At 48.6% G+C, this 19,311-nt stretch overlaps 1 protein-coding gene across 2 annotated transcripts in view; it reads right to left on the reverse strand.

Annotated features, from left to right (window-relative positions):
• HS3ST6 (heparan sulfate-glucosamine 3-sulfotransferase 6) overlaps positions 1-11,349 on the reverse strand; it is a 128,275-nt gene extending 116,926 nt beyond the window's left edge. The window contains exons 1-2 of one of the 2 annotated variants that reach the window (XM_089769323.1): positions 10,537-11,349; positions 8,994-9,149 (exon numbers count right to left, since the gene is read on the reverse strand). In XM_089769323.1, the coding sequence (XP_089625449.1) occupies positions 8,994-9,149; positions 10,537-10,892 (512 nt within the window). In that variant the 5' untranslated portion in view covers positions 10,893-11,349. The remainder of the gene's footprint in view (positions 1-8,993; positions 9,150-10,536) is intronic. The other variant, XM_075899829.2, reaches the window with a different exon arrangement.
• Positions 11,350-19,311: the final 7,962 nt, after the last annotated feature.

Below are 19,311 nucleotides of genomic sequence, written 5' to 3' on the forward strand. Positions count from 1 at the left end.
AAAGTGACACTGGCTAGTACATATTTGTTTTCCCAACAGAGAAATGCAGAACATCAGCAACAGCATAAAGTGCAAAGAGTCAATGAGAATTGTTTTAATTCTTTCGGTTTTAATAATCTAGGAACTTATCTGTAACATCTTGCTATATATTTTAGAAACGTGCCCAGAGCTGGCCTTACCATGAGGCGAACTGAGGCGGCCGTCTCAGGTGCCAGACTGTGGCGGGGGTGCCACTAGGACCCAGAGAATTAAAGACCTTTCAGAGTTTTGGCCCAAGCGAGGGGGCATGGCAGCGTCATTTGAGCTTCCTGCCTCAAGTGCCAAAATATTGTGGGCCGGCCCTGACCATGCCTCTTGTCTGTCCGCCCATGTCTCTGTGCAACCATGGGCTCAAGAATTCTTCCTTAACAGTAAGCGCCGGGATCACCAGATGCGGTAGGCCGCTTCCTCATATCACAACTTAAAGCCAGGTCAGGGTGTGGTTGTGCCAGAACAATGGGATGTGCCTGGAATGGGATTGTTTCCTCGTAACATGGAAAGGCAGGGGTCTTGTAGGAGGGATACTTACAGTGGAAAATGACCACAGGAGGGCAGCAAGGAGCCAGAGATGAGGACGAGAACAGCTATACCCCCATTGGGCCAGCAGGGGGCAGAGGTGGAGAAAGGGCCAGCTCTCTACTATAGATTTCAGAGAGTGTATCTGTGTGTCTGTCCCTCAGCCAGGGTGCTTCTTACCTGGCCTGAAGCTGCTGCGATGAGAGAGGGTTGGGGTTGTCCTCTCTCCCCGGACCAGACTGCATACTGAACTGCCCCTCCCCCATCTCCCACCCCACCCCACCCCACCCCAGAACAATGAAGAAAAACAAAACTCATGAGTTGAGGATGAATCTCTGAGTAGGTAATATTTTAAATAACTTCTAGGAGGTTGCACCCTCTGCTCGCTACACTCGCCAAACCCCTCTCTCTGGGGGCAGGTGTCTGGCTAGGGGGAAGGGGGCAGGAGCGGGTTGGGGATAGGCGTCTATCTGGGGGTACAGGGTCTCAGCGGAAGGGGTGAGGAGGCTGGGTGGTGCTCAGATGGCGGAGGGGGTATGGAGGAGAACCCGAGGTGGGGAGCTCGGATGGCAGAGGGGACCTGGCACAGCTCAGGCATGAAGGGGACCCGGCACAGCCTGGGGGGAGGGGGGATCAGCTGGCAGGGGGATCCGGGGCAGCCTGGGGCGTCAGGCTTGGATGGCAGAGGGGACCCAGCTAGGGTTGTTACATTTCAATCAATTAGCTAATCGATTAGTCGATGGAATTTCCAGCGAATTCTCGATTCGTCCATAAGAGGGAGGTGGGGCGCTCGCTATCCCGGCTGTGCCTCTGCCTTTTAAACGTAGTAAAAGCTGCCCGCGGCTCTCACTGTATTTAAAAGGCAGAAGAGCAGTCCCCACGCGTGCCGTTTCCCCACGGCAGTTCTGCCTCCCCTGCCTCCCTGTGGGGACAGTGCTGGGGGGAACCAGCTTTTAAGCCAGCTCCCCCCAGCACCGGCTCCTGCTTCCCCCCCTCTTCCCCCATCGTCTCTCTCTGATAAAGGCAGCAAGGCGGGGGATGGGTAGGGAGTGGCTAGTCGCTTACACCCCTAGACCCAGACCCAACAGTTCCTCCCCAGCGGCGCAAGCCCCCAGGTGTGAGGCGGGAGTTGGGGCACCCCATGCCCAGAAGGGATGGCGCCAAAGTTGACCTCAGCAGCGGCATGAGGACGCAGATGACGGGATGACATTACTCTGTCGTCCCGCAGAAAATTTGAGAGAAAGAGAGAGATTAACTAACACTGCTTTCATTGTCAGAGCAGAAAAATCATGACGCAACTCGTGACACCCCACAAAATTCACACAAATGCATGGAAAACACAAACAAGTGTCGCAGTTGCGCACTAGCTGGCGTTGACTCTCACTTTAGTGTGCAGCAGAAATTATTTAAACCCGCCCGATAAGGATTCAGCGAACAGCAGCGCTGCAGTGTTTGCTACTTTTTTAAACTAGAGTTTCAGAGTTTTCTTAAAACTCCAGCCCCTGGAGTCAGGTGACGACACAAGACGTTGAGCTTTCGTAGTCAAAAAAAAGATTACGTTTTACATCCTCGTGGTGGCTGAGAGACACTCAACCCCCTGCATTTCAAAGGGCCAACAGCCAGAAAGCAAACATAAAAAATGTTGTGTGTTAAATCTCATGATTTTGAAAGACAATCACATGATTACATGGGGTCTGTCTCGTGACTTGCAAACACCGAGGGTTGACAGTGCTGTTTTAAACGATTTAAAACCCCCAGTCACTCCCACAAAGCGTCGCTACATTGCAAAGTTTTTTAAAAATAAAGCAAAACAGTTGCACGACTGATTACAAAGAACGTCATTTGTTACCCCCTAGGAGTAAGAGCTTTTATCAGGATGATTACAACTAACTGCCAACACCCGGCCTTAATCAATTTCAACCTCATGGTGTCCATTTAACAACACAGAGAATAAATGGGCCCAAGTCCTTTGCCGTTACACTAAAGGGTTTGATCTAAAGTCTGTTAAAATGAGTGAAGAGAATTTCATTGACTTCTACGGGGTTTGGATTAGGGCCAAAACCAGAACCCACCCCATTAAAGTCAACAGCGTCACACCCGGGTGAAATTGATGTACTTAAGTTAGAATCAAGCCCTTTGCCAACTGGGCTGAGTCTGTTTTCGTTTCAAAGAGTTTTCTAGACAGCAACAGAAGAACCGGTCTCGGGCATGGGGAGTAATGCCTGCCTGTGATCATCTTAAACATTTTCAAATGTTTCTTCCCCAGCAATAAAACGTTTTTTGTTAATCCCACGTGAAAGCAGTTGGGGAAAAAAATACCAACATTTGCATGTGCTGCATCCCGACGGATTGCTTCATCTAGACCCTTAAGCGGCAAAACATGGGCAAGACAAGTAGGCTGAAACCTGCAGACCCTTATGTATGGAAGGGTCATTTGAGGGCAGAATGTTACGTAACCAGCAGCATGCTAAGAACACAAACGGGTCTATTCAAGTGAGCTGGATTCTACTGTTTCAGCTAGGATTGCCAGGTGTCCCGTATTGACCCGGACAGTCCGGAATTTTTGCCTCCTGTCCGGTAAAAAAATTCAGAAAAAATGTCCGGTATTTTCTGATTGTTCCCGGCCAGGAGGCGAAAATTCCAGGTGCTTCCCGGGTTCCGCAGGGGAGCTCTCCAGCCCGGCACAGGGAAGCAAGATGGCGGGCGGCTGCCAGCAGCCCGTTAGAGCCAAAAAGCCTCAAAAGTGTTTCTTAAAGGGGCCATGCTGTTAGTTTGGGGGGGCGGTTTGGAGAGGTTTTGTTGAGTTTTTTTGCTTAACTCTCGGGGTCCTTTTTTTTTTCCTCAACAACTTTGGTCTCCCCCTTTTTTTTCTCCTCAACAGAATTTTCTCCCCAGTTGTTTTTTTGTTTTTTGGGGTGGAGCGTGTTTGGTATTTTTGGTTAAACCATCTGGCAGCCCTAATTTCAGCTGAAAGTTAAATCCTTGTTCTACAGACCCGGATAATCCAAGGTGCAAATTTCTTAAGAAGTGGCTCGTCTGACCTGTTTTTCTGTCTCTTCTGTTTGGATTTTATATTTTGTTTTAGTGCGGTGACCTGATGGCAGGGATCTGGAGGGGGTGATGACAGTCGCTACTTCTGCAATGTTAAAAAAAAAAAAGAGAGAGAGAGAGAGAGAGAGATTATAAAATGGTAAGTGAGAAGTGTGCTCCAGAACTCAATCTGTAGGGAGATGCAGCAAGAGGCAAGCTGCTCTCAAACTTTGAAGATCTGGAAGTTAAGTTCATTAGGAAAGCTGAGTAACCCTCATCAACGAATAAAGATAATGCCTTAGACGCAAGCTCCTTCCATGTTTTGTTTTCGGATTCCTTGTTTATTTTGCAAGATTCCTTTGTCTCGCCCTACGTATGTCCTCCTTAAACGTTTCTACGAAATGCTTTCCTCGAGCGAGGACGTGAATTTCGTGCCAAAAATGCATCCTGGCGCTCACGCGGAAGCTATAATGTCCGTTTATTGAGCGGCTCATGCTATAGGAAATCTTGATCTGTCTGGGCAATCACAACACGCACACAGAAAAACCCTGGAGCCAGCCACTTAACTCTGCCTTTTAACTGCCAATAACATTCTTTAACTCAAGTCAAAAGAGCAAGGCGGGAATGGCGGTGTCTTTTTGGTGCCTCTTCTCTGCGCCGCGCCAGGACTTAAGGACAACAAGGCTTACCGATGAGGAAGTCAGCCCCGAGAAATCCTCTCCCAGCTCCCTTGTAAGATCACCGCTTGCCTCCAACAACGAGAAAGACGTGCCGGCAGAGGACACGTTTTCTCTCTTTCTATAGGACCATGCAACATAACCAGGTGTGTGCCCAAATATGAATAATGGGTTCACGCAGGCCGAAAGGAGGAACTATTCTCGCACAAAGGAAAATTGGGAAAGAAACAGGTTGTGGGGGGAGGGACGAGAGGCTCAAAGAAATTCAGCAGGTTGAAATTGTTTTCTTAAATTGATGGAGGCCTAAGGGTGCCGCTACGATGCATAACTTATCCGGGCTCTAGCACGGTCCACAGCTCAAGCATTGATATTCAGACACAAGGGCCTGCCAGCTGTTACCATTGCATGCATGAAGCCGTCAGTGTGTAGCTTTGTGATTCATGCAAAAAACAAAAACAAAACAAAACAAAAAGGAAGTATGTTTTTTTTTTTTTAATTCCTAGAAAAATCCAAGATGGGCCAATAGCCACCGTGTGAAATTTTGTGGTAACACAAGTGAACCTTTCAGCAGCTGCCCTTTTAGTGCTGTCTGGGGCCACAAAGATGTGATCAGCTATTTGGTGCTTCGGGAACAGCATCACACTTATCTTGCCCCTCTAAAACTGTGTTGCTTGAGGTGTCACACTACAGGCTGCAGGACGAAGATCATAAATAACACGAGGCATGAGAAACTGAACTCTGGCTTGACTGCCTTGTGGCATCCTCTGGGGGTCTGTGCAGGGCACCAGTTTTTCTGCATCAGCTGATTTTAAAACCCTTAACTTTCCCAGAACTCCCAGGCAGCGAACGCACGGTGCCTAATGAGCTAGCCATGCCACTAAAAGCTCCCTCCATGATCCCAAACCCCCACCATCCAAACTTTTCCAATGTTGAAAATCACCGTTGAAAACCTAGAATCACTGAGATCGGGCTGGGTTGCAAAGCAAGGAACTGGGAGGTTTTAGAGACTCCGTTTCAATTATAGCTGCAAGGAGGGCAAAGTAAGATCTAACCATCCAAAAGAAAAATCCCAGCACCAGTAACCAAAAAAAAAAAAAAAAAAAAAAAAGCAGCAACATTTGAAACAGATTCCCCTCCCATTATACAATCAAAGATGAGCACATTTCTGCTGCATGTCAAATCAGCCATCGCCTTCTAAAACTAGAAACTCTTCCCATGAAAGTTTGAGTAAACCAGTTATTTCTGGAGCTGAAATATTCTGCAGTTATTTCTGTCCGGCCCTTTTCAATAAAGGTTGTGGTCCTGATTTTAAGCTGGTGGGCCAGAGATTCTGCTGGTGTAAATCAGAACAACTCCAGCAAAAGGCAGGAGTTATGTCGGTTTGTTACAGTAGTACAGAATCTGGCCCTTTATTTCAGTACTTTGTGGATGTATTCACCAATCCAACTGAGGGCAGAACTGCCCCCACTCCTTCCTGGTAAGTTAGCATCCCTAAAAATATTCCTGCTAGAATTCTAAACATCACTTGTCAACTTACATCTGTGATTTATACTTCCCCTTTTCTTTATTTCCAGAAAGCAGAGAAATAACTACACAGAGATAACAAAGTACTAAGCTTTTTAAAATCATAGAAAACTAGAACTGGAAAGGATCTTGAGAGGTCATCGGGTCCAGTCCTCTTCCCTCATGGCAGGACCAAGCACCGTCTAGACCAGTGGTTCCCAAACTTTTTGGCATCACGCCCCCTTTTTGATTTTTGAAAAACCCTCACACACACACTCCAAATAGCAGCAAAACTTGTTGAGCAAAAAAAAAAAAAAAAAAAAAAAGGAAAAAAGGAACTGAACACCCCCCCCTAGGATTTCTTCACACCCCGTAGTTTGGGAACCAATGGTCTAGACTATCCCCTCTAAAAGAACCCCTTTACTTTAGTGCATTGTTAGCCCTGTAGCAAACTCACTACAAACATCAGTTTAATTTGCACACTGTTAAGTGCAAAAAAAAAAAAAGTGGTTTTGCTTTAGGATAAAAATTCTCTTCATGCTTGGATTGTCCATTAGGTTATTTATGTTATAATCCAAAAAGGAAAGCTGTTTATCCTCACATTATGAGTTAAACCTATAGTAACCAGAAAAATGTCACATTAGGTATTTGGTCGGTGTATGCTGAAGGCTTTTGAGTCACTAAGAAACACCCCTCACCCCACCCTACCCTTTTCAAAAAGGCAGAGCATAGATACTGAAGTTAAACACACAGTGAAAGACTAATCTAAGATGAATGTTTGTAATCAGTTAACGAAGCAATGCTTTAAGTGGGTAATATAATATCAACTACTCCACAAATAAACACTCCTCATTTCAGTACAGCAATTGTTCCAAGCCCACAAGACTGAACGAGGATTATAAAGAAAGGGGAATTTGAGGTTGTACTTATTCTAGAGGATTTTTTTTTTTCGTTTTAGTTTCCTTAAGACAAACAACAACTATACAGATGCCCCGGGACTCAACATTTTGTCATTAAAAGTTTTGAGATATTTTTAGTTTTTTAAATATTTGAATGATCCAAGAAATGTTTACCCCACTTTGAGATAGTCCTAGGAAAAACTGACACTTGTATCCACCTTTTCTTACCACACAAGTACACCTTGACTGACAGCTCAGTCTGACTTTAAAAGAGGTACTAACAAGGGAAATACAGGATTTATTCTGTTTCAGCAAAAATAAGTTGTCTAGTGGCACTGTTAAGACTAACACAGTTATTAGAGTATCCGGGCATAAACTTCGTGAGAGGGAAACACATTTTCATAAGAAAATAAAACTGAAAGAGCAAAGTGTAATAGAAGAAATCTTCTTACTGTAGCCATGCAGTTTTTAAGAATTCTTCCTCAGCAGAGAGAAAAGGGTCACATCTCATAGAATGCTGCACTCATTTCTATTACTCAGTTAATGATATTAAACTGGTCACCATTCCATAATGCTCAGAATCATTTTAAAATATTTCGCTGGCGTCACCAAAACTCCTTGCAAACAACTACATCCCTCAACATTCACAACTAATGCAGCACTATGTATTCATATTATTCCCATTTATTGATATACACTGCAATTGTCTCCACTACTAGTAATATCAGAGTATTCTAAGTTCTGAACTGGGTTTAATAATGTGTATAAATGCCATTAACATGTTCTTCTGGCTAGTTAGGTCCAATCATACATTTTCAGCCAAAAAAAGAGACTTACTATTGTCAACACCATAGGAAAAGATGGAACTTAGAAACAAACTCATAAATCATCGTAGCATTAATACAATCACAGAAATAATGGGGCTGCTCATTGTACTTGAAGGTCAACAACTTTACCGGCCAGATGTGAAATTTCAGAGCTGCAACTGTGAGGCTACGGTTACCTCGCTCTGCGTTGAAAGCTCTGGTTTTCCAGGGATGGTGTTTCAGTGAGAATTATGATACTAAACCTTCCCCGCGACGGAAAGCAACGGGAAGACAGATGAAGTAATTAAAAAGGAAAAAAAAAATCTCTCGTTTTGGTTTAAAACGGAACACAATAGCAGGCCAGACAGACTGACAGAAAGACAGACGGGCTCCCCGTGTTATTACTTTCAGATGTTTGACTAACACAGAGTGACGTTTTCTCAATCTGCGTATGTTGGCTGGCTTCAAACTCACAGGCTCGATTCATTCACTGACTTCAGGGGACTTGCGCCAGGGGTGAGCTGGGCCCGGCCGCTTGCAATTGGCCCAGATAGGGACGTTTTAATAGACAACACATGCACAGTAGCTGCTCTTCCAAATGTTTCCTCGCGCAGAGAGTTCAACTCCATTGAAACCCTTGAAACTAAACAACTCCCTTGAATCAATACGGTTCTGCCCTTTGACACGGCGGGCCGACCGTAACGTATCAAGGAATTCAGACAATAGGGGGGCTTTTTCCCTCCCGCTCGTCTCTGTGACAGTATTTTCCACCCACTGAAAATAAGCGATTCCTTTGGTAGAATCAAGCATGGCATGCAATGCTAATGTTCTTTTTTCAACTCCCTACGGGAAACACAGTAAAAGGAAATGGGGGTGGGGGGGGATTGCAAGTGTATCAAGGAATAATATTAAGGGTTAAAACCAGAAATTTGAGGTCATTCAGAAACCAACTCTTTGACTTCATCCTAGATTCATCCGTCTTTCCTTAAACAACGTCACGCGTCCAACTAAGCCTGATGCGTACAAGTGCCGTAGAGTGCATCAAGAATAGTAGAATCCTAGAACAGTAGAACTGGACGGGACCTCGAGAGGTCATCAAGGCCAGCCCCCCGCCTTCACGGCAGGACCCAGCGCCGTCTAGATCATCCCTGATTGATTCTGTCCAACCTGCTCTTCCATATCTCCAGTGTGGGAGATTCCACAACCTCCCTGGGCAATTTATTCCAGAGTTTCACCACCCTGACAGGCAGGAAGTTTTTCCTCATGTCCAACCTCAACCTCCCTTGCTGCAATTTAAGAGCAGAAGGCCTAATTTTCCCAATTAGCGGAGCGTTCACAACTCCAGCAGAACTCACTGAGAACAGCCGGCGATCGGCTCCTGTGAAACACAAACCCACGGCTTCCTACCCTGCCCGACTCAGTGCTGCCAGGGACCCACAAAGGTGTGAGGCAGCTCTGTTCCCATCAAGGCCTGCCACTTCACCTGGGCAGTCGATAAAAACCCGGAGGTGCGGCTGGCTGACCTTCGAATCCCTGAAATACCCCACAGTCTGGAGACATAAGAAGGCATCAGACTGGCAACATAGACAGGTTTCGTTTGGATCAAGGTTTTGCCGAGAAAGCCAGCAGGCCTGCAAGGTCGTGATAAATATTCAGTCCTGGAACTTCTGGCAGCCTCCCTTTTAAAAAGAAAAGTTGCTTTTAAGTGTTACGAAGAAGCACAATAGACTGATTAATAGTCAGTGCTTACACAGAGAGCTCCCAGCACCTGCTAAGAACTTCCCAAGCACACGGGCCCACACAGGACTGTTGTTACACCCTGTAACGCAGCTGCGGAGAGCAGACCCCGCACCACTGAGCTGACACACGCTGGCTACTTTAAACCGTACGATGCCACAGATAAGTGGCTCACGATTGATTATGCACATGGGGCGTTCGGTCCTGCCGGGCTCTGAAAAGCAGCATCCGCAGACACCCAGAGAGGTGACAGATTTCCAAAGGATGGAGCGATTGGGAGCGGCGGAACACACTTCTCTAAAGGCCGGGCTCTGTCAGTCCCCACCCCACCGGTAGATTGATCCATGGCTTTTTAGGTCCTACTGCTAATTAGGCAAAGGGTTCCCACAGACACATTGTTTTAAACAAACATCCTATTTATTCCTTGAAAGTTTTTTATCCCCTTTTTCTAACGGGGGGGGGGGGGTGGAAGGGAAAAAAACGTGCAACCCCGGTCACCTTCTTTACAGCGTAAACCCATCAAAAAGTGTGGGTAGAAATGTTTTTTAAAAGACAGTAGCTTGTTTTAGAGGGGCAACCTACGCCGAGCTGAATGGGAGAAGAGGATTAGGAAGTGCAGGGGCTGACCTGGATTATATGAAAGAGGAGGAACCTGGATTGAGTGGAGAGAGCAGAAGCAAACCCAGATTATGTTAGAGTAATGCAGACGTGAACACAGATTATACTGGAGTACCTGGACTGAAACCAGGAGTGAACCAGATTACATTCAAAAGAGTAAACTGCACTGCGTGTCTGGTCCAGGGGCTAATCCAGATTAGGACAGAGTCACCTGGATTGAGAGAAGTGGGAGCAGGAGTGAACACAGATTACAGAGACCTGGATCCAGTACATGGAAAGGGGGCTAATCTGGTGTATATTACAGCAGAGTCACTTGGACACAGCAGGGAGGGATCAGAGAGAGCAGGAGCGAATCCGGATTACACTGTCCAGGTCTGAGTGCACGGAAAGGGGCTCTCCCCGATTACATCCCAGAGAAATCGCCTTGCTGAAGTGGGCGAGGAGCGGCGCAAACCCAGATTACCCTGCAGAGCCCGGGTTGAGTGGGGGGAGCAAAAGTGAATCCGAATGACACTAGAGTGACCTGGGTTGAGTGGGGCAGCAGGAACCAACCCAGATGAGCCCGGAGAGCGGGGGACTCAACCGGATTATAGCCCAGACAGAGAGCCACCGGGCCGGTGTGAATGGGGTGGGGCCATGGGAGTGGTGCGAATCCGGATTACCGAGCAGGAGCAGGGTGCCCCGGGATCCCCCTCCCCACCGCTCGCTCACCTGTACCAGCGCAGCCCCTTCTCGTAGCCGCGGTCGAAGAAGTGGGGCTCGGCGCCCAGGGCGCGCACGGCGGGGTGCGCCCGCAGGAACTCCAACAGCGCCCGGGTGCCGCCCTTCTTCACCCCCACGATGATGGCCTGCGGGAAGCGCCGGCTGCCCGCCCGGCCCCCGGCCTCCGCCGCCTCCTCCGAGGGCCCCGGGCCGGCGGGCGGCGGGCGCAGCGGCTCGCAGGAGCCCGTCAGGCAGTAGAAGAAGTAGGTGCAGAGCAGCAGCATGGAGAGGCCGAGCGAGGCGCGGGGCTGCGCCCGCACCAGCCCGCCCAGCTGCCCCGCCAGCCCGCCGCGGCTACATCCCATGGGGCGCCGCTGCCGGGCGGAGCGGGGGCCGCCGGCACATGCTCCCCGCGGCTCGCCCGGCCGCCGGCGAGCCCGGCCCAGCGGGGACGCAGCGCCCTGCCCCGGGGCCAGCGCTGCGCCCTGGCGCGGCCCCCTCTGCGCCCTTCTGCTGCGCCGCGCCGCGCTGCCGGGACGGGACCGGACGCCGGCACCCGCCGCTGCTGCTGCTCCGGTCCGAGCGGGGCAGGGCGGTCCCGCCGGTGCCTGACCTGGGCAGAGCCGCCGGCGCGGCGGGGCCGGAGAGTTGGCAAAGTCCCTCCCCTTTTGGAGACCGCGCAGCTGCTCCGCAGGCAGCGGCGGGGCGAGAGGCAGGGACCAGCCGGGCGCCCGGCTCCCCGCGGGCTGACGGGCCGGGGCTCCCCCCCCGCCTCCTCCTTCTCCGCCCCGCAGCCCCAGAGCGCGCCGCGCGGGGTAGACGGAGCCGGCGAACCGCAGCCGGACTCTGCCGCGCGCGGGGGCTGAGCCAGGCTTTCACCCGCAGATGCTGCCAGCGGCCAAGCCTCGGTGCCCAGGGCAGGGTTACACTGGTGGAGTGACAGTGAGGGGAGGGGCCCGGGGGTTACCTTGGAGTTTAGCAGCCGCTCAAGCTACAACCTGCCTTGTCTACACTAGACCGCATTTGATCCGGAGTTAATAGTTTGTATTAAAACAGCTGGGCGCGGGGGTGAGGGGCGCGGTGTGCTAGACAGCGGAGGAGTAGTGCGGGGCTGGGGTCGGTTCCGGGGCTGCAGCGGAGTGGGATCTAGCAGTGCCTGCTGTGCCCTTTCTTACCCCCCAGCCTGCTGCCTCCCCCCCCCCCACACACACACACCAGCCTAGTCCCCTGAGCTCCTATTACTCCCAGCCTGCCCTGTCCCCTCTCTGCTCCTCACCCCTCTGCATTCAACTCACATCCCCTTCCCCTGGGCAGCAGCAGGAGGGGGAACACTGAGAACACACCAACCACTGGTTTTCTGTCCCAGATTGGTCTTTGTGCCGGGCCTGGCAGCAGCAGCCAGGAGGAGCAAATGCAGGTAAAGTGAGGCTCAGCCCCTGGCAAGCCTGGGAGGGAGCCTGCGCAGGGCCAGACAGCCTGGGTGGCCTTTCGGAGAGCTGGCAAGAGGCACCTCCCGGAGCCCAGGGCTAGGGTCTTACCAAGTTCAGGGACCACTGTGGTCAATTTCTAGGATTTTTTAAAAGGGTAAAAGCCCTGATTCCAGACACTTCCTTCTCAAATGTCGTAGTGTTGTAACTGAAAGGGAGACCCACAAAGGAGTCAGGGCACAAGGGTATTGCAAGGGGGAACGGGATTGCGGCTTTTACTTCTAGGCAGCTGCTGGCAGCAGTGTTGCTTTCAGAGCTGGGCAACTGGAGAGCAGCGGCTGCTGGCCAGGAATGCCGCGCGGAAGGCAGAGCTACCGCCAGCAGCAGAGCAGAAGCCAAGATGGCTGGGTATGGCATCACCACCCTTATTTCTATGCTGCTGCTGGCAGGGGGCTGCCTTCAGAGCTGGGCACCCAGCCAACATTATAACGACTGTTCTCCAGCTCTGAAGGCATCGCAGAAGTCAGGGTGGCAGTACCACGAGCCTCCTAAAATAACCCTCCGCCACTTCCTTTTGGGTCAGCACCCCCACTTTGAGAAACGCTGATCTCCATGGTGAAATCAGTACAGCAGAGGGTCAAAGCCCCCAAAAGGCCTGATTTCATGGGAGGACACCAGATTTCACAGGCCATGACGTATTTTGCAGGGCTGTGAATTTGATAGGGTCTTCCCCATGGTGATCCCCTGCCAAATTCCCCATCCCTGCTCCAAAGTAAGGAGGTGCTAGAGTTTCTTAAGGAAACAGTTATAAGGCCAGTTCTCCACTAGACTTGGCAGTTCAGCTTAAGGTACGAAACTCCAGCTGTGTAAAATACGTAGCTGGAGTCGGCTTACCTTAAACCGAGCTTGGCGACGTCCCTACAGTGGGAGGCTGATGGGAGCAAATGCTCCCGTCAGTTTCCCTTACTCCTAGCAAAAGCAGGAGTGCCAAATTCTGGGCAGGGGCACCCTCTGTGTTCCATTTGGCGAGACTTAACTAGACTCTCTAAATCAAACTCCAGAAGATCGATTGCAGCAGCAGTAGCGATCTTCCTTTTAGTGTAGACAAGGCCTAAGAGTAGCTATCGTGAGCAAAACAGCTTATTTTCCTGAGCCTAGTTCTTGGAAAAGGCAAAACCACCTTTGCTCAAATGTTCTCCCAAAATTTCAGCCTGGGGCAGACCCCCAACATGGACAATTTTGACCTGAATGGTTCAACTTCTGCAAAGTTATATGCCACTGAAAAATGGTCTCTCTAATGGAATCTTAACTAGAAGTGGAGCTACCCACTCCGCCAATAATACATAAATATGCTGCAAAGTCTTACTAAATTATTATTGAACCCTCCAAGAGATGCAACATTAGTTATAGTAAATGAATAATTAAACCAAGCAGCTTCTTTAAGACTGGAAATTAGCTGCCAGGATGAATGCTCAGACCTGTCTCCTGCTATTGATCGGTATGTGAAACCCTTCACTGAATTCAATGGTGAGTTCTCAGTAAAAATCCCTAGTAGGATAACAGAGCCAAAATATAGCATATTGTCCATTCATACTTTCCAAGCAACACAGGGATTAAATTAAAAGGAGGCAGATCAGAAGCAGCGTGGCACAAGAGATGCTCGAAGAGTTATGGAAATTTCTAGCTATGCCACATTCTTTCACACCTCCTATAGTCACCCCTGTATTCACACCCCACAGACTAGTAAAATAATCTTTCTACAAAATAGACCTGGTGCGATATCATCTGCAAACTAATAACTTGCTGGTCAATGAGGTGGTGAAATAGACGCATGGACATGGAGTGTCAAGTTATGAACCCCCCCCCCCCCAGCTAATGTTAAAGACATCAGTTCCGACTCGTGTCGCACAAATGAAGGCCCCACTGGTGACGTGTGTCTTAATGCAAGGCGTGTAGGGTTATTTCAGCTGCATGGAAGCTGTAAACAGAGTCCTCAGCAAGAGAGAAAAGAAAGGAGACAAAGGAAATTTGCATCTCAGCGCGCACAGGGGAAAGAAAACCACATGAAGCATCTTTCCCCTCTGCACTCCTTATCTCCTTCTCAGCTGGATAGGACGTGATAGGGGTGGAGGCGGAACTGTAAAAGTGAGGAGCAAACACCCCAAGGGCTCTCTCTCCCTGGTTATCTCCTTCCTGGCACCTAAGGGTGCGTCCAAACTGCACCCTAAACTTGAAATGAGATGCACAAGTTGCGCTATGCAAATTACGTATCTTATTTCGAAATAGCTTATTTTGAAATGTGGCATGTCTACATGGCGCCAAATGTCAAAATGCAGCGCTATTTCCAGCCATCTCTTATTCCTCGGGCAACGAGGTTTACCGGGATGGCGAAATAGCATGCCCGTTATTTCGAAAAATATTTAAAAATAACAGGCGGCTTGTGTAGACACAGGATAGCTATTTTGGGATACCTCCAGTAACCCGAAATAGCCTTGCAGTGTAGACGTACCCTAAGAAAGAAACAGTGTTTGGACTTCTATGCCTTATTACTTTACTTGTAGTCACTTATAAGCCTCTCTTCCTTACTTTTTTCATTGTTTTAATTCAATCCAGTGTGTTTACGTTAAATTGTCATGGGAACTCCATTAAAGGCGGCCAGCTGTGTATTGTTCCCATCAGGAGACAATGGGCCTAATATCTCTGGACTGTTCACGAGTGGCTGGAGACTATAGGACACGGATTTTTGGACGGGGAGTGTGTTGGGTTACCCTGCCATAGTAACCAAGGCTGGTGAGAACCCCAGTGTGACCAGAGGATGCCCAGCATGCCGGTGGCTATATGCAGCACCCAACCTGGATGGCTCTCAGCAGCAAGACATTGGTTTACATGGTGGGGGATGGCACAGCCCCTCTCAGATCTGGATAACGCTACGCGATGGCCCGGAGAGCCGACTGCGGTTCCTTTTGCACGGCATGGCCACTCCCGGTTCACCCAGAGGGGAACGTGTCTGGCCAGTCCTACAGGAAGTCAGTCCTACAGCCAGTCTTGCATTGGCTTATGACTTCCCAAACTGGGGGTGTGAAGAAATTCCGGGGGGGAGTGTGAGGTGACCCAGCCCCTCACTCCCCCCATCAATCCCACCCCACGTTTTGCTATTTTTTTGAGGGGGGGGCGTGAGGGTTTCTCAGAAATCAAAAAGGGGGCGTGATGCCGAAAAGTTTGGGAACCACTGTTCTGATCACCTCTCTCTTTAGTGGCATCTACTGTTTGCATTAGGAGGAGCATTGCCAATAGATCTAGGCAAGTGATTCTTCCCCTTTATTTGGCACTGGTGAGGCCACCTCTGGAGTATGGCATCAAATTCTGGAGCCCCCATCACAGAAAGGCTGTGGACACATTGGAGAGAGTCCAGCGGAGGGCAACCAAAATGACTCGGGGGCTGGAGCACTTTGAGGAGAGGCTGAGGGATTTGGGCTTATTTAGTCTGCAGAAGAGAAGAGCGAAGGGGGATTTGAGAGCAGCCTTCAGCTTCCTGCAGGGGGGTCCTAAGAGGCTGGCGAGAGGCTGTTCTCAGTGGTGGTAGATGAGAGAACAAGGAGCAATGGTCTCAAGTTGCAGTGGGGCAGGTCTAGGTTGGAGATTAGGACAAACCATTTCCCTAGGCGGGTGGGGAAGCGCTGGGCTGGGTTCCCGAGGGAGGGGATGGAATCTCCATCCCTACAGATGTTTAAGTCCTGGCGTGACAAAGGATGATTGAGTTGGGGTTGGTCCTGCTTTGGGCAGGGGCCTGGACTCGGTGACCTCCTGAGGTCTCTTCCAGCCCTAGAATTATATGATTCTATTTACGTACAGTGTTAGGTGCAGACCTTGCCTCAGCTGGTATAAATCAACATTGCTCCATTAAAGTCAAAGCAACGAAGCTGCGTTGGACCGGATGAGAATTCGGCCGACTCCAGTAACAGTTTGTGATTTTGGTGCTGAAAAAATCTGGTTCAGCTCCCAGTGATGACCATAGGGTCTGTACGTAAGCCATCGAGGTGTGCGACACGGACATAACACGCCCCTGGCTTGTGCCAAGCACCAAAGTACAACTTTACAATGAAAATAGCGCATCAGCCTTAAAGACCAGCAGCCCCTGTGGGTGCCACGGATATGTTTCCAACTCGGGAGGGAGGTTACCCCAAAAATCATTCTGCTAATTGTGCAGGAAACTGCCTCATTTCCAATGAACCCCCCCCCCTCCCGCCCAGCAATAAAAAGAAGACATTGACAAGTTTGTGTCTGACTAGTTCCCCCACCCGACAGAAATGAAAATAAAGATCAAACAGAGATTGAAAACAAATAAAGCTGGAACGTATAAAATGTTTGACAGCCTATAACAGAGTAACTAAATATGTTTTCATTTGATGGCACTCTAATTATTGTTTTAAATCGCCTATATCACACAAAGGGATTTGCAACAAAGTTTTACTGCAGAGTTTTTAATCACAGAGGAAAATATGCTGTAAATAAACAATCATGACTGTGATGATAGCCAAACGCCATGCAGTTAGCAATCAACACTGAGAAAATACAATATAATTAAAAATTGACAATGTCTATATTCAATTGGGTGAAACAATTCAAAGATGTGTTCTCTTACCTTTGGGTTTGCAAAACAAGTTAAAAGGAAGCTATTTACAATTTTGGACCTTTTTTCAAAATCAAATGCATACTTCAAATGGGTCATACTAAAAATACATCTTTGCAAACCTCAGAGGAAACCAAAACAACCTGTCTGCTGTTTTCTCATGGGAAATTCACTGCATTCGTATTACCATACCTGTATTATATTATTATTTCTATTTCAGCAGTCTGTCGGCAACGGGGGAAGGGAGCATTTGTGCTAAACGCTTTACAAATACCCAGAGACAGTCCTGCCTTTAAAAATTTACAATCTAAATAGACAAAACAGACGAAGCAATATTATCATCCCATCTACCAATAGGGAAACTAAGGATCAGGGAGGTTAAGTGATTTGTCCAGGGTCACACAGGAAGTCTGTGTCAGAGCATAGATTGCCCCAGTCCTATAATAGTGGCTTTAGCACAATATCTACAGACTACGCATTTCGAGAAGATTAGGTCCTATTCACAGAGCCCTGCGTGGATACAAAATTTGTATCCACATCTGATCCAGGATCTGCAAACATGCTGCGTTGATATAAAACCATATATCCCCAGCTCTGCAGGGCTCTACCTATCCATCCTGCTCTTCTTTGCTTGGTTTGAGTTGACTGGTACTCAGTGGATATGCTATGCTGAGGTTACTGGAACTACTCTTGAGAGTAAGGCAGACAGGATTTGACCCAAATTGTTCTGGGACTGCATCTTTTGAAAGATGCCTCCTGAAACAGCAGAGTAGGAGCCTGTGTCTTGACGGAAACCACAAATAGCAAGACTTAGCCCTTAGGATGAGATGGTCATAATGTGCTTTACAATCCATGTATCAAACATCCCTGTTTTCCAGATGGGGAAACTGAGTCACATGGTGAGGCCGAGTGACTTGCCCAAGGCCACACTGGAGATCAGTGGCAGAGCAAGAAAAGACACCCCCCACCTCTAGGACTCCTGATCTCCATGCCACTGTCCCCTCCACCAGAACCCTCTCTTGTCTGCCATGGAAGCTATCATGCAGTGAGAAAGACCCCCACATAGAGACATTATTTGAGCCTCGCAGAAGCTGCTTAAAGTTTTCCCTCTTCCATGGACCTGATCCTCTGCATTGCTTGGTACCTTTAACTCCCGCTGAGTCACGGGCCACTGAACACCTGGATGGATCAGCCTGGAATGTATAATGTGCAGTGGTATTTTTGTCAAGTCATGTCATGTCAAAAACGTTCCTGGTATAAGGAGTTTTATGCTCCTGCTCATTCTTTTTCAGTGGGATCTCAGTCCCATCAAGACGGGGAACGTCTCTGCATTGATAGTGGCGCAGAAAGCCCTCCCCACACACATACATTTCTGCATAGCTCTCCTCTCTTGCATGTACAGTTACTCAAGCCTTCATAGGGCAGTGACAACGGGAAGGAAAATATATCCCAATGGAAACACGCCAACAATTTATTTATGTGACTTGCCAGTGAGACGGAATCAATACACACCGGAGAAGGAGTTTTAACTTACGGCTAGAATAGGACTAGGCATCCAGTGACTAGTTTCAGTATTACTGCCCTCTGCTGGATGGGACCACAATCACTGGCCTGTGTGTCATAGGTCCTATACTCCTAGCAGCTCATGGAGATTTTCCTTTAGCACTGGTGGTGGAGGCTTTGGCTTGTACAGTAAGAAAATCCAAGTTACATCCTCACTGCAGCTGCTGAGTTCCAAATGACCAACACGGGTAGCATAGGGACAACCGTAAGTGCACAGATAACCACAGAGCTGCTGCCATGTGATTGACCTTCTCCTCGTGCGATCCAAATACCTTAAAAAAAATCTAGCTCCTAAAATGGGACGTAGGCTCTTTCAAAAATTCTCATTCTAATTTGGACTGCTATCTGGGAGTTTTAGGGTTAGTACGGGCCCCAGTTTTTCTTTAGAATGGGGAAATGTCCCAGTGCATTAAGCATTTTTTCCTTTCTTCGCACGGGAACATTTTATCACTGGCATTGAAATAAAAACATGCCACAGACCGATATTAAGTACATCTTCCCACCCCGTTCCCTCTGCAGCAGAATACAGAGTCTGGTCTTGCTTTATGGAACAACCCGGCTACTTAATTGAAAAATCGCCCAGGTCTTTCTATCCGTCCGTCTCTGAAACGCTGACTCGTCAGTTGTTTCCAGTTGGGGGAAAAAGGCCTTTTTAAGCTAAAATTAGCCATCTCCGGAGTGCCAGCAAAACGCAGGGACTGACAGGCCAGCACAAGATGGAGCTGATAAGGAATCGCACTCAGGCAAAGAAGGGGTAAGACGATAGTTTGTTCCGGTGGAACCCACCTTATTCATGCTCAGTGGATTCTGTCCCCTGAAGCACCCAAAACCCGCACTGGAAAAGTCAGCTCTGAAAGCCAAGTCAAAGCTAGGGGAGTCCATGGGCCATTACCAGATGCTGCAACTTACAAACCAGAGTTTGTTAAACTTTTTAAGACCAAGGAACACCAAACAATAATTTATTTTTTTTATGAGGAACACCAAGGAATTTTTTGTTGAGCAAAAAAAAAGAAAGGGAAAAGGTCACCTGCCCCTTTAAGGGTGAACTCTGTTGCTCTCCACAGCACACCTCTAACTGCCTTGCAGCACACCGGTATTCTTCGGAACACAGTTTAAGAAACACTGTTCTAAGCAGAACTGGAGGGGATGGTTTGAGGGGCTTGA

The sequence above is a fragment of the Pelodiscus sinensis genome, chromosome 15 (genome assembly GCF_052426305.1).
Source record: "Pelodiscus sinensis isolate ZL-2025 chromosome 15, ASM5242630v1, whole genome shotgun sequence".
NCBI classification, from domain to species: domain Eukaryota; kingdom Metazoa; phylum Chordata; order Testudines; family Trionychidae; genus Pelodiscus; species Pelodiscus sinensis.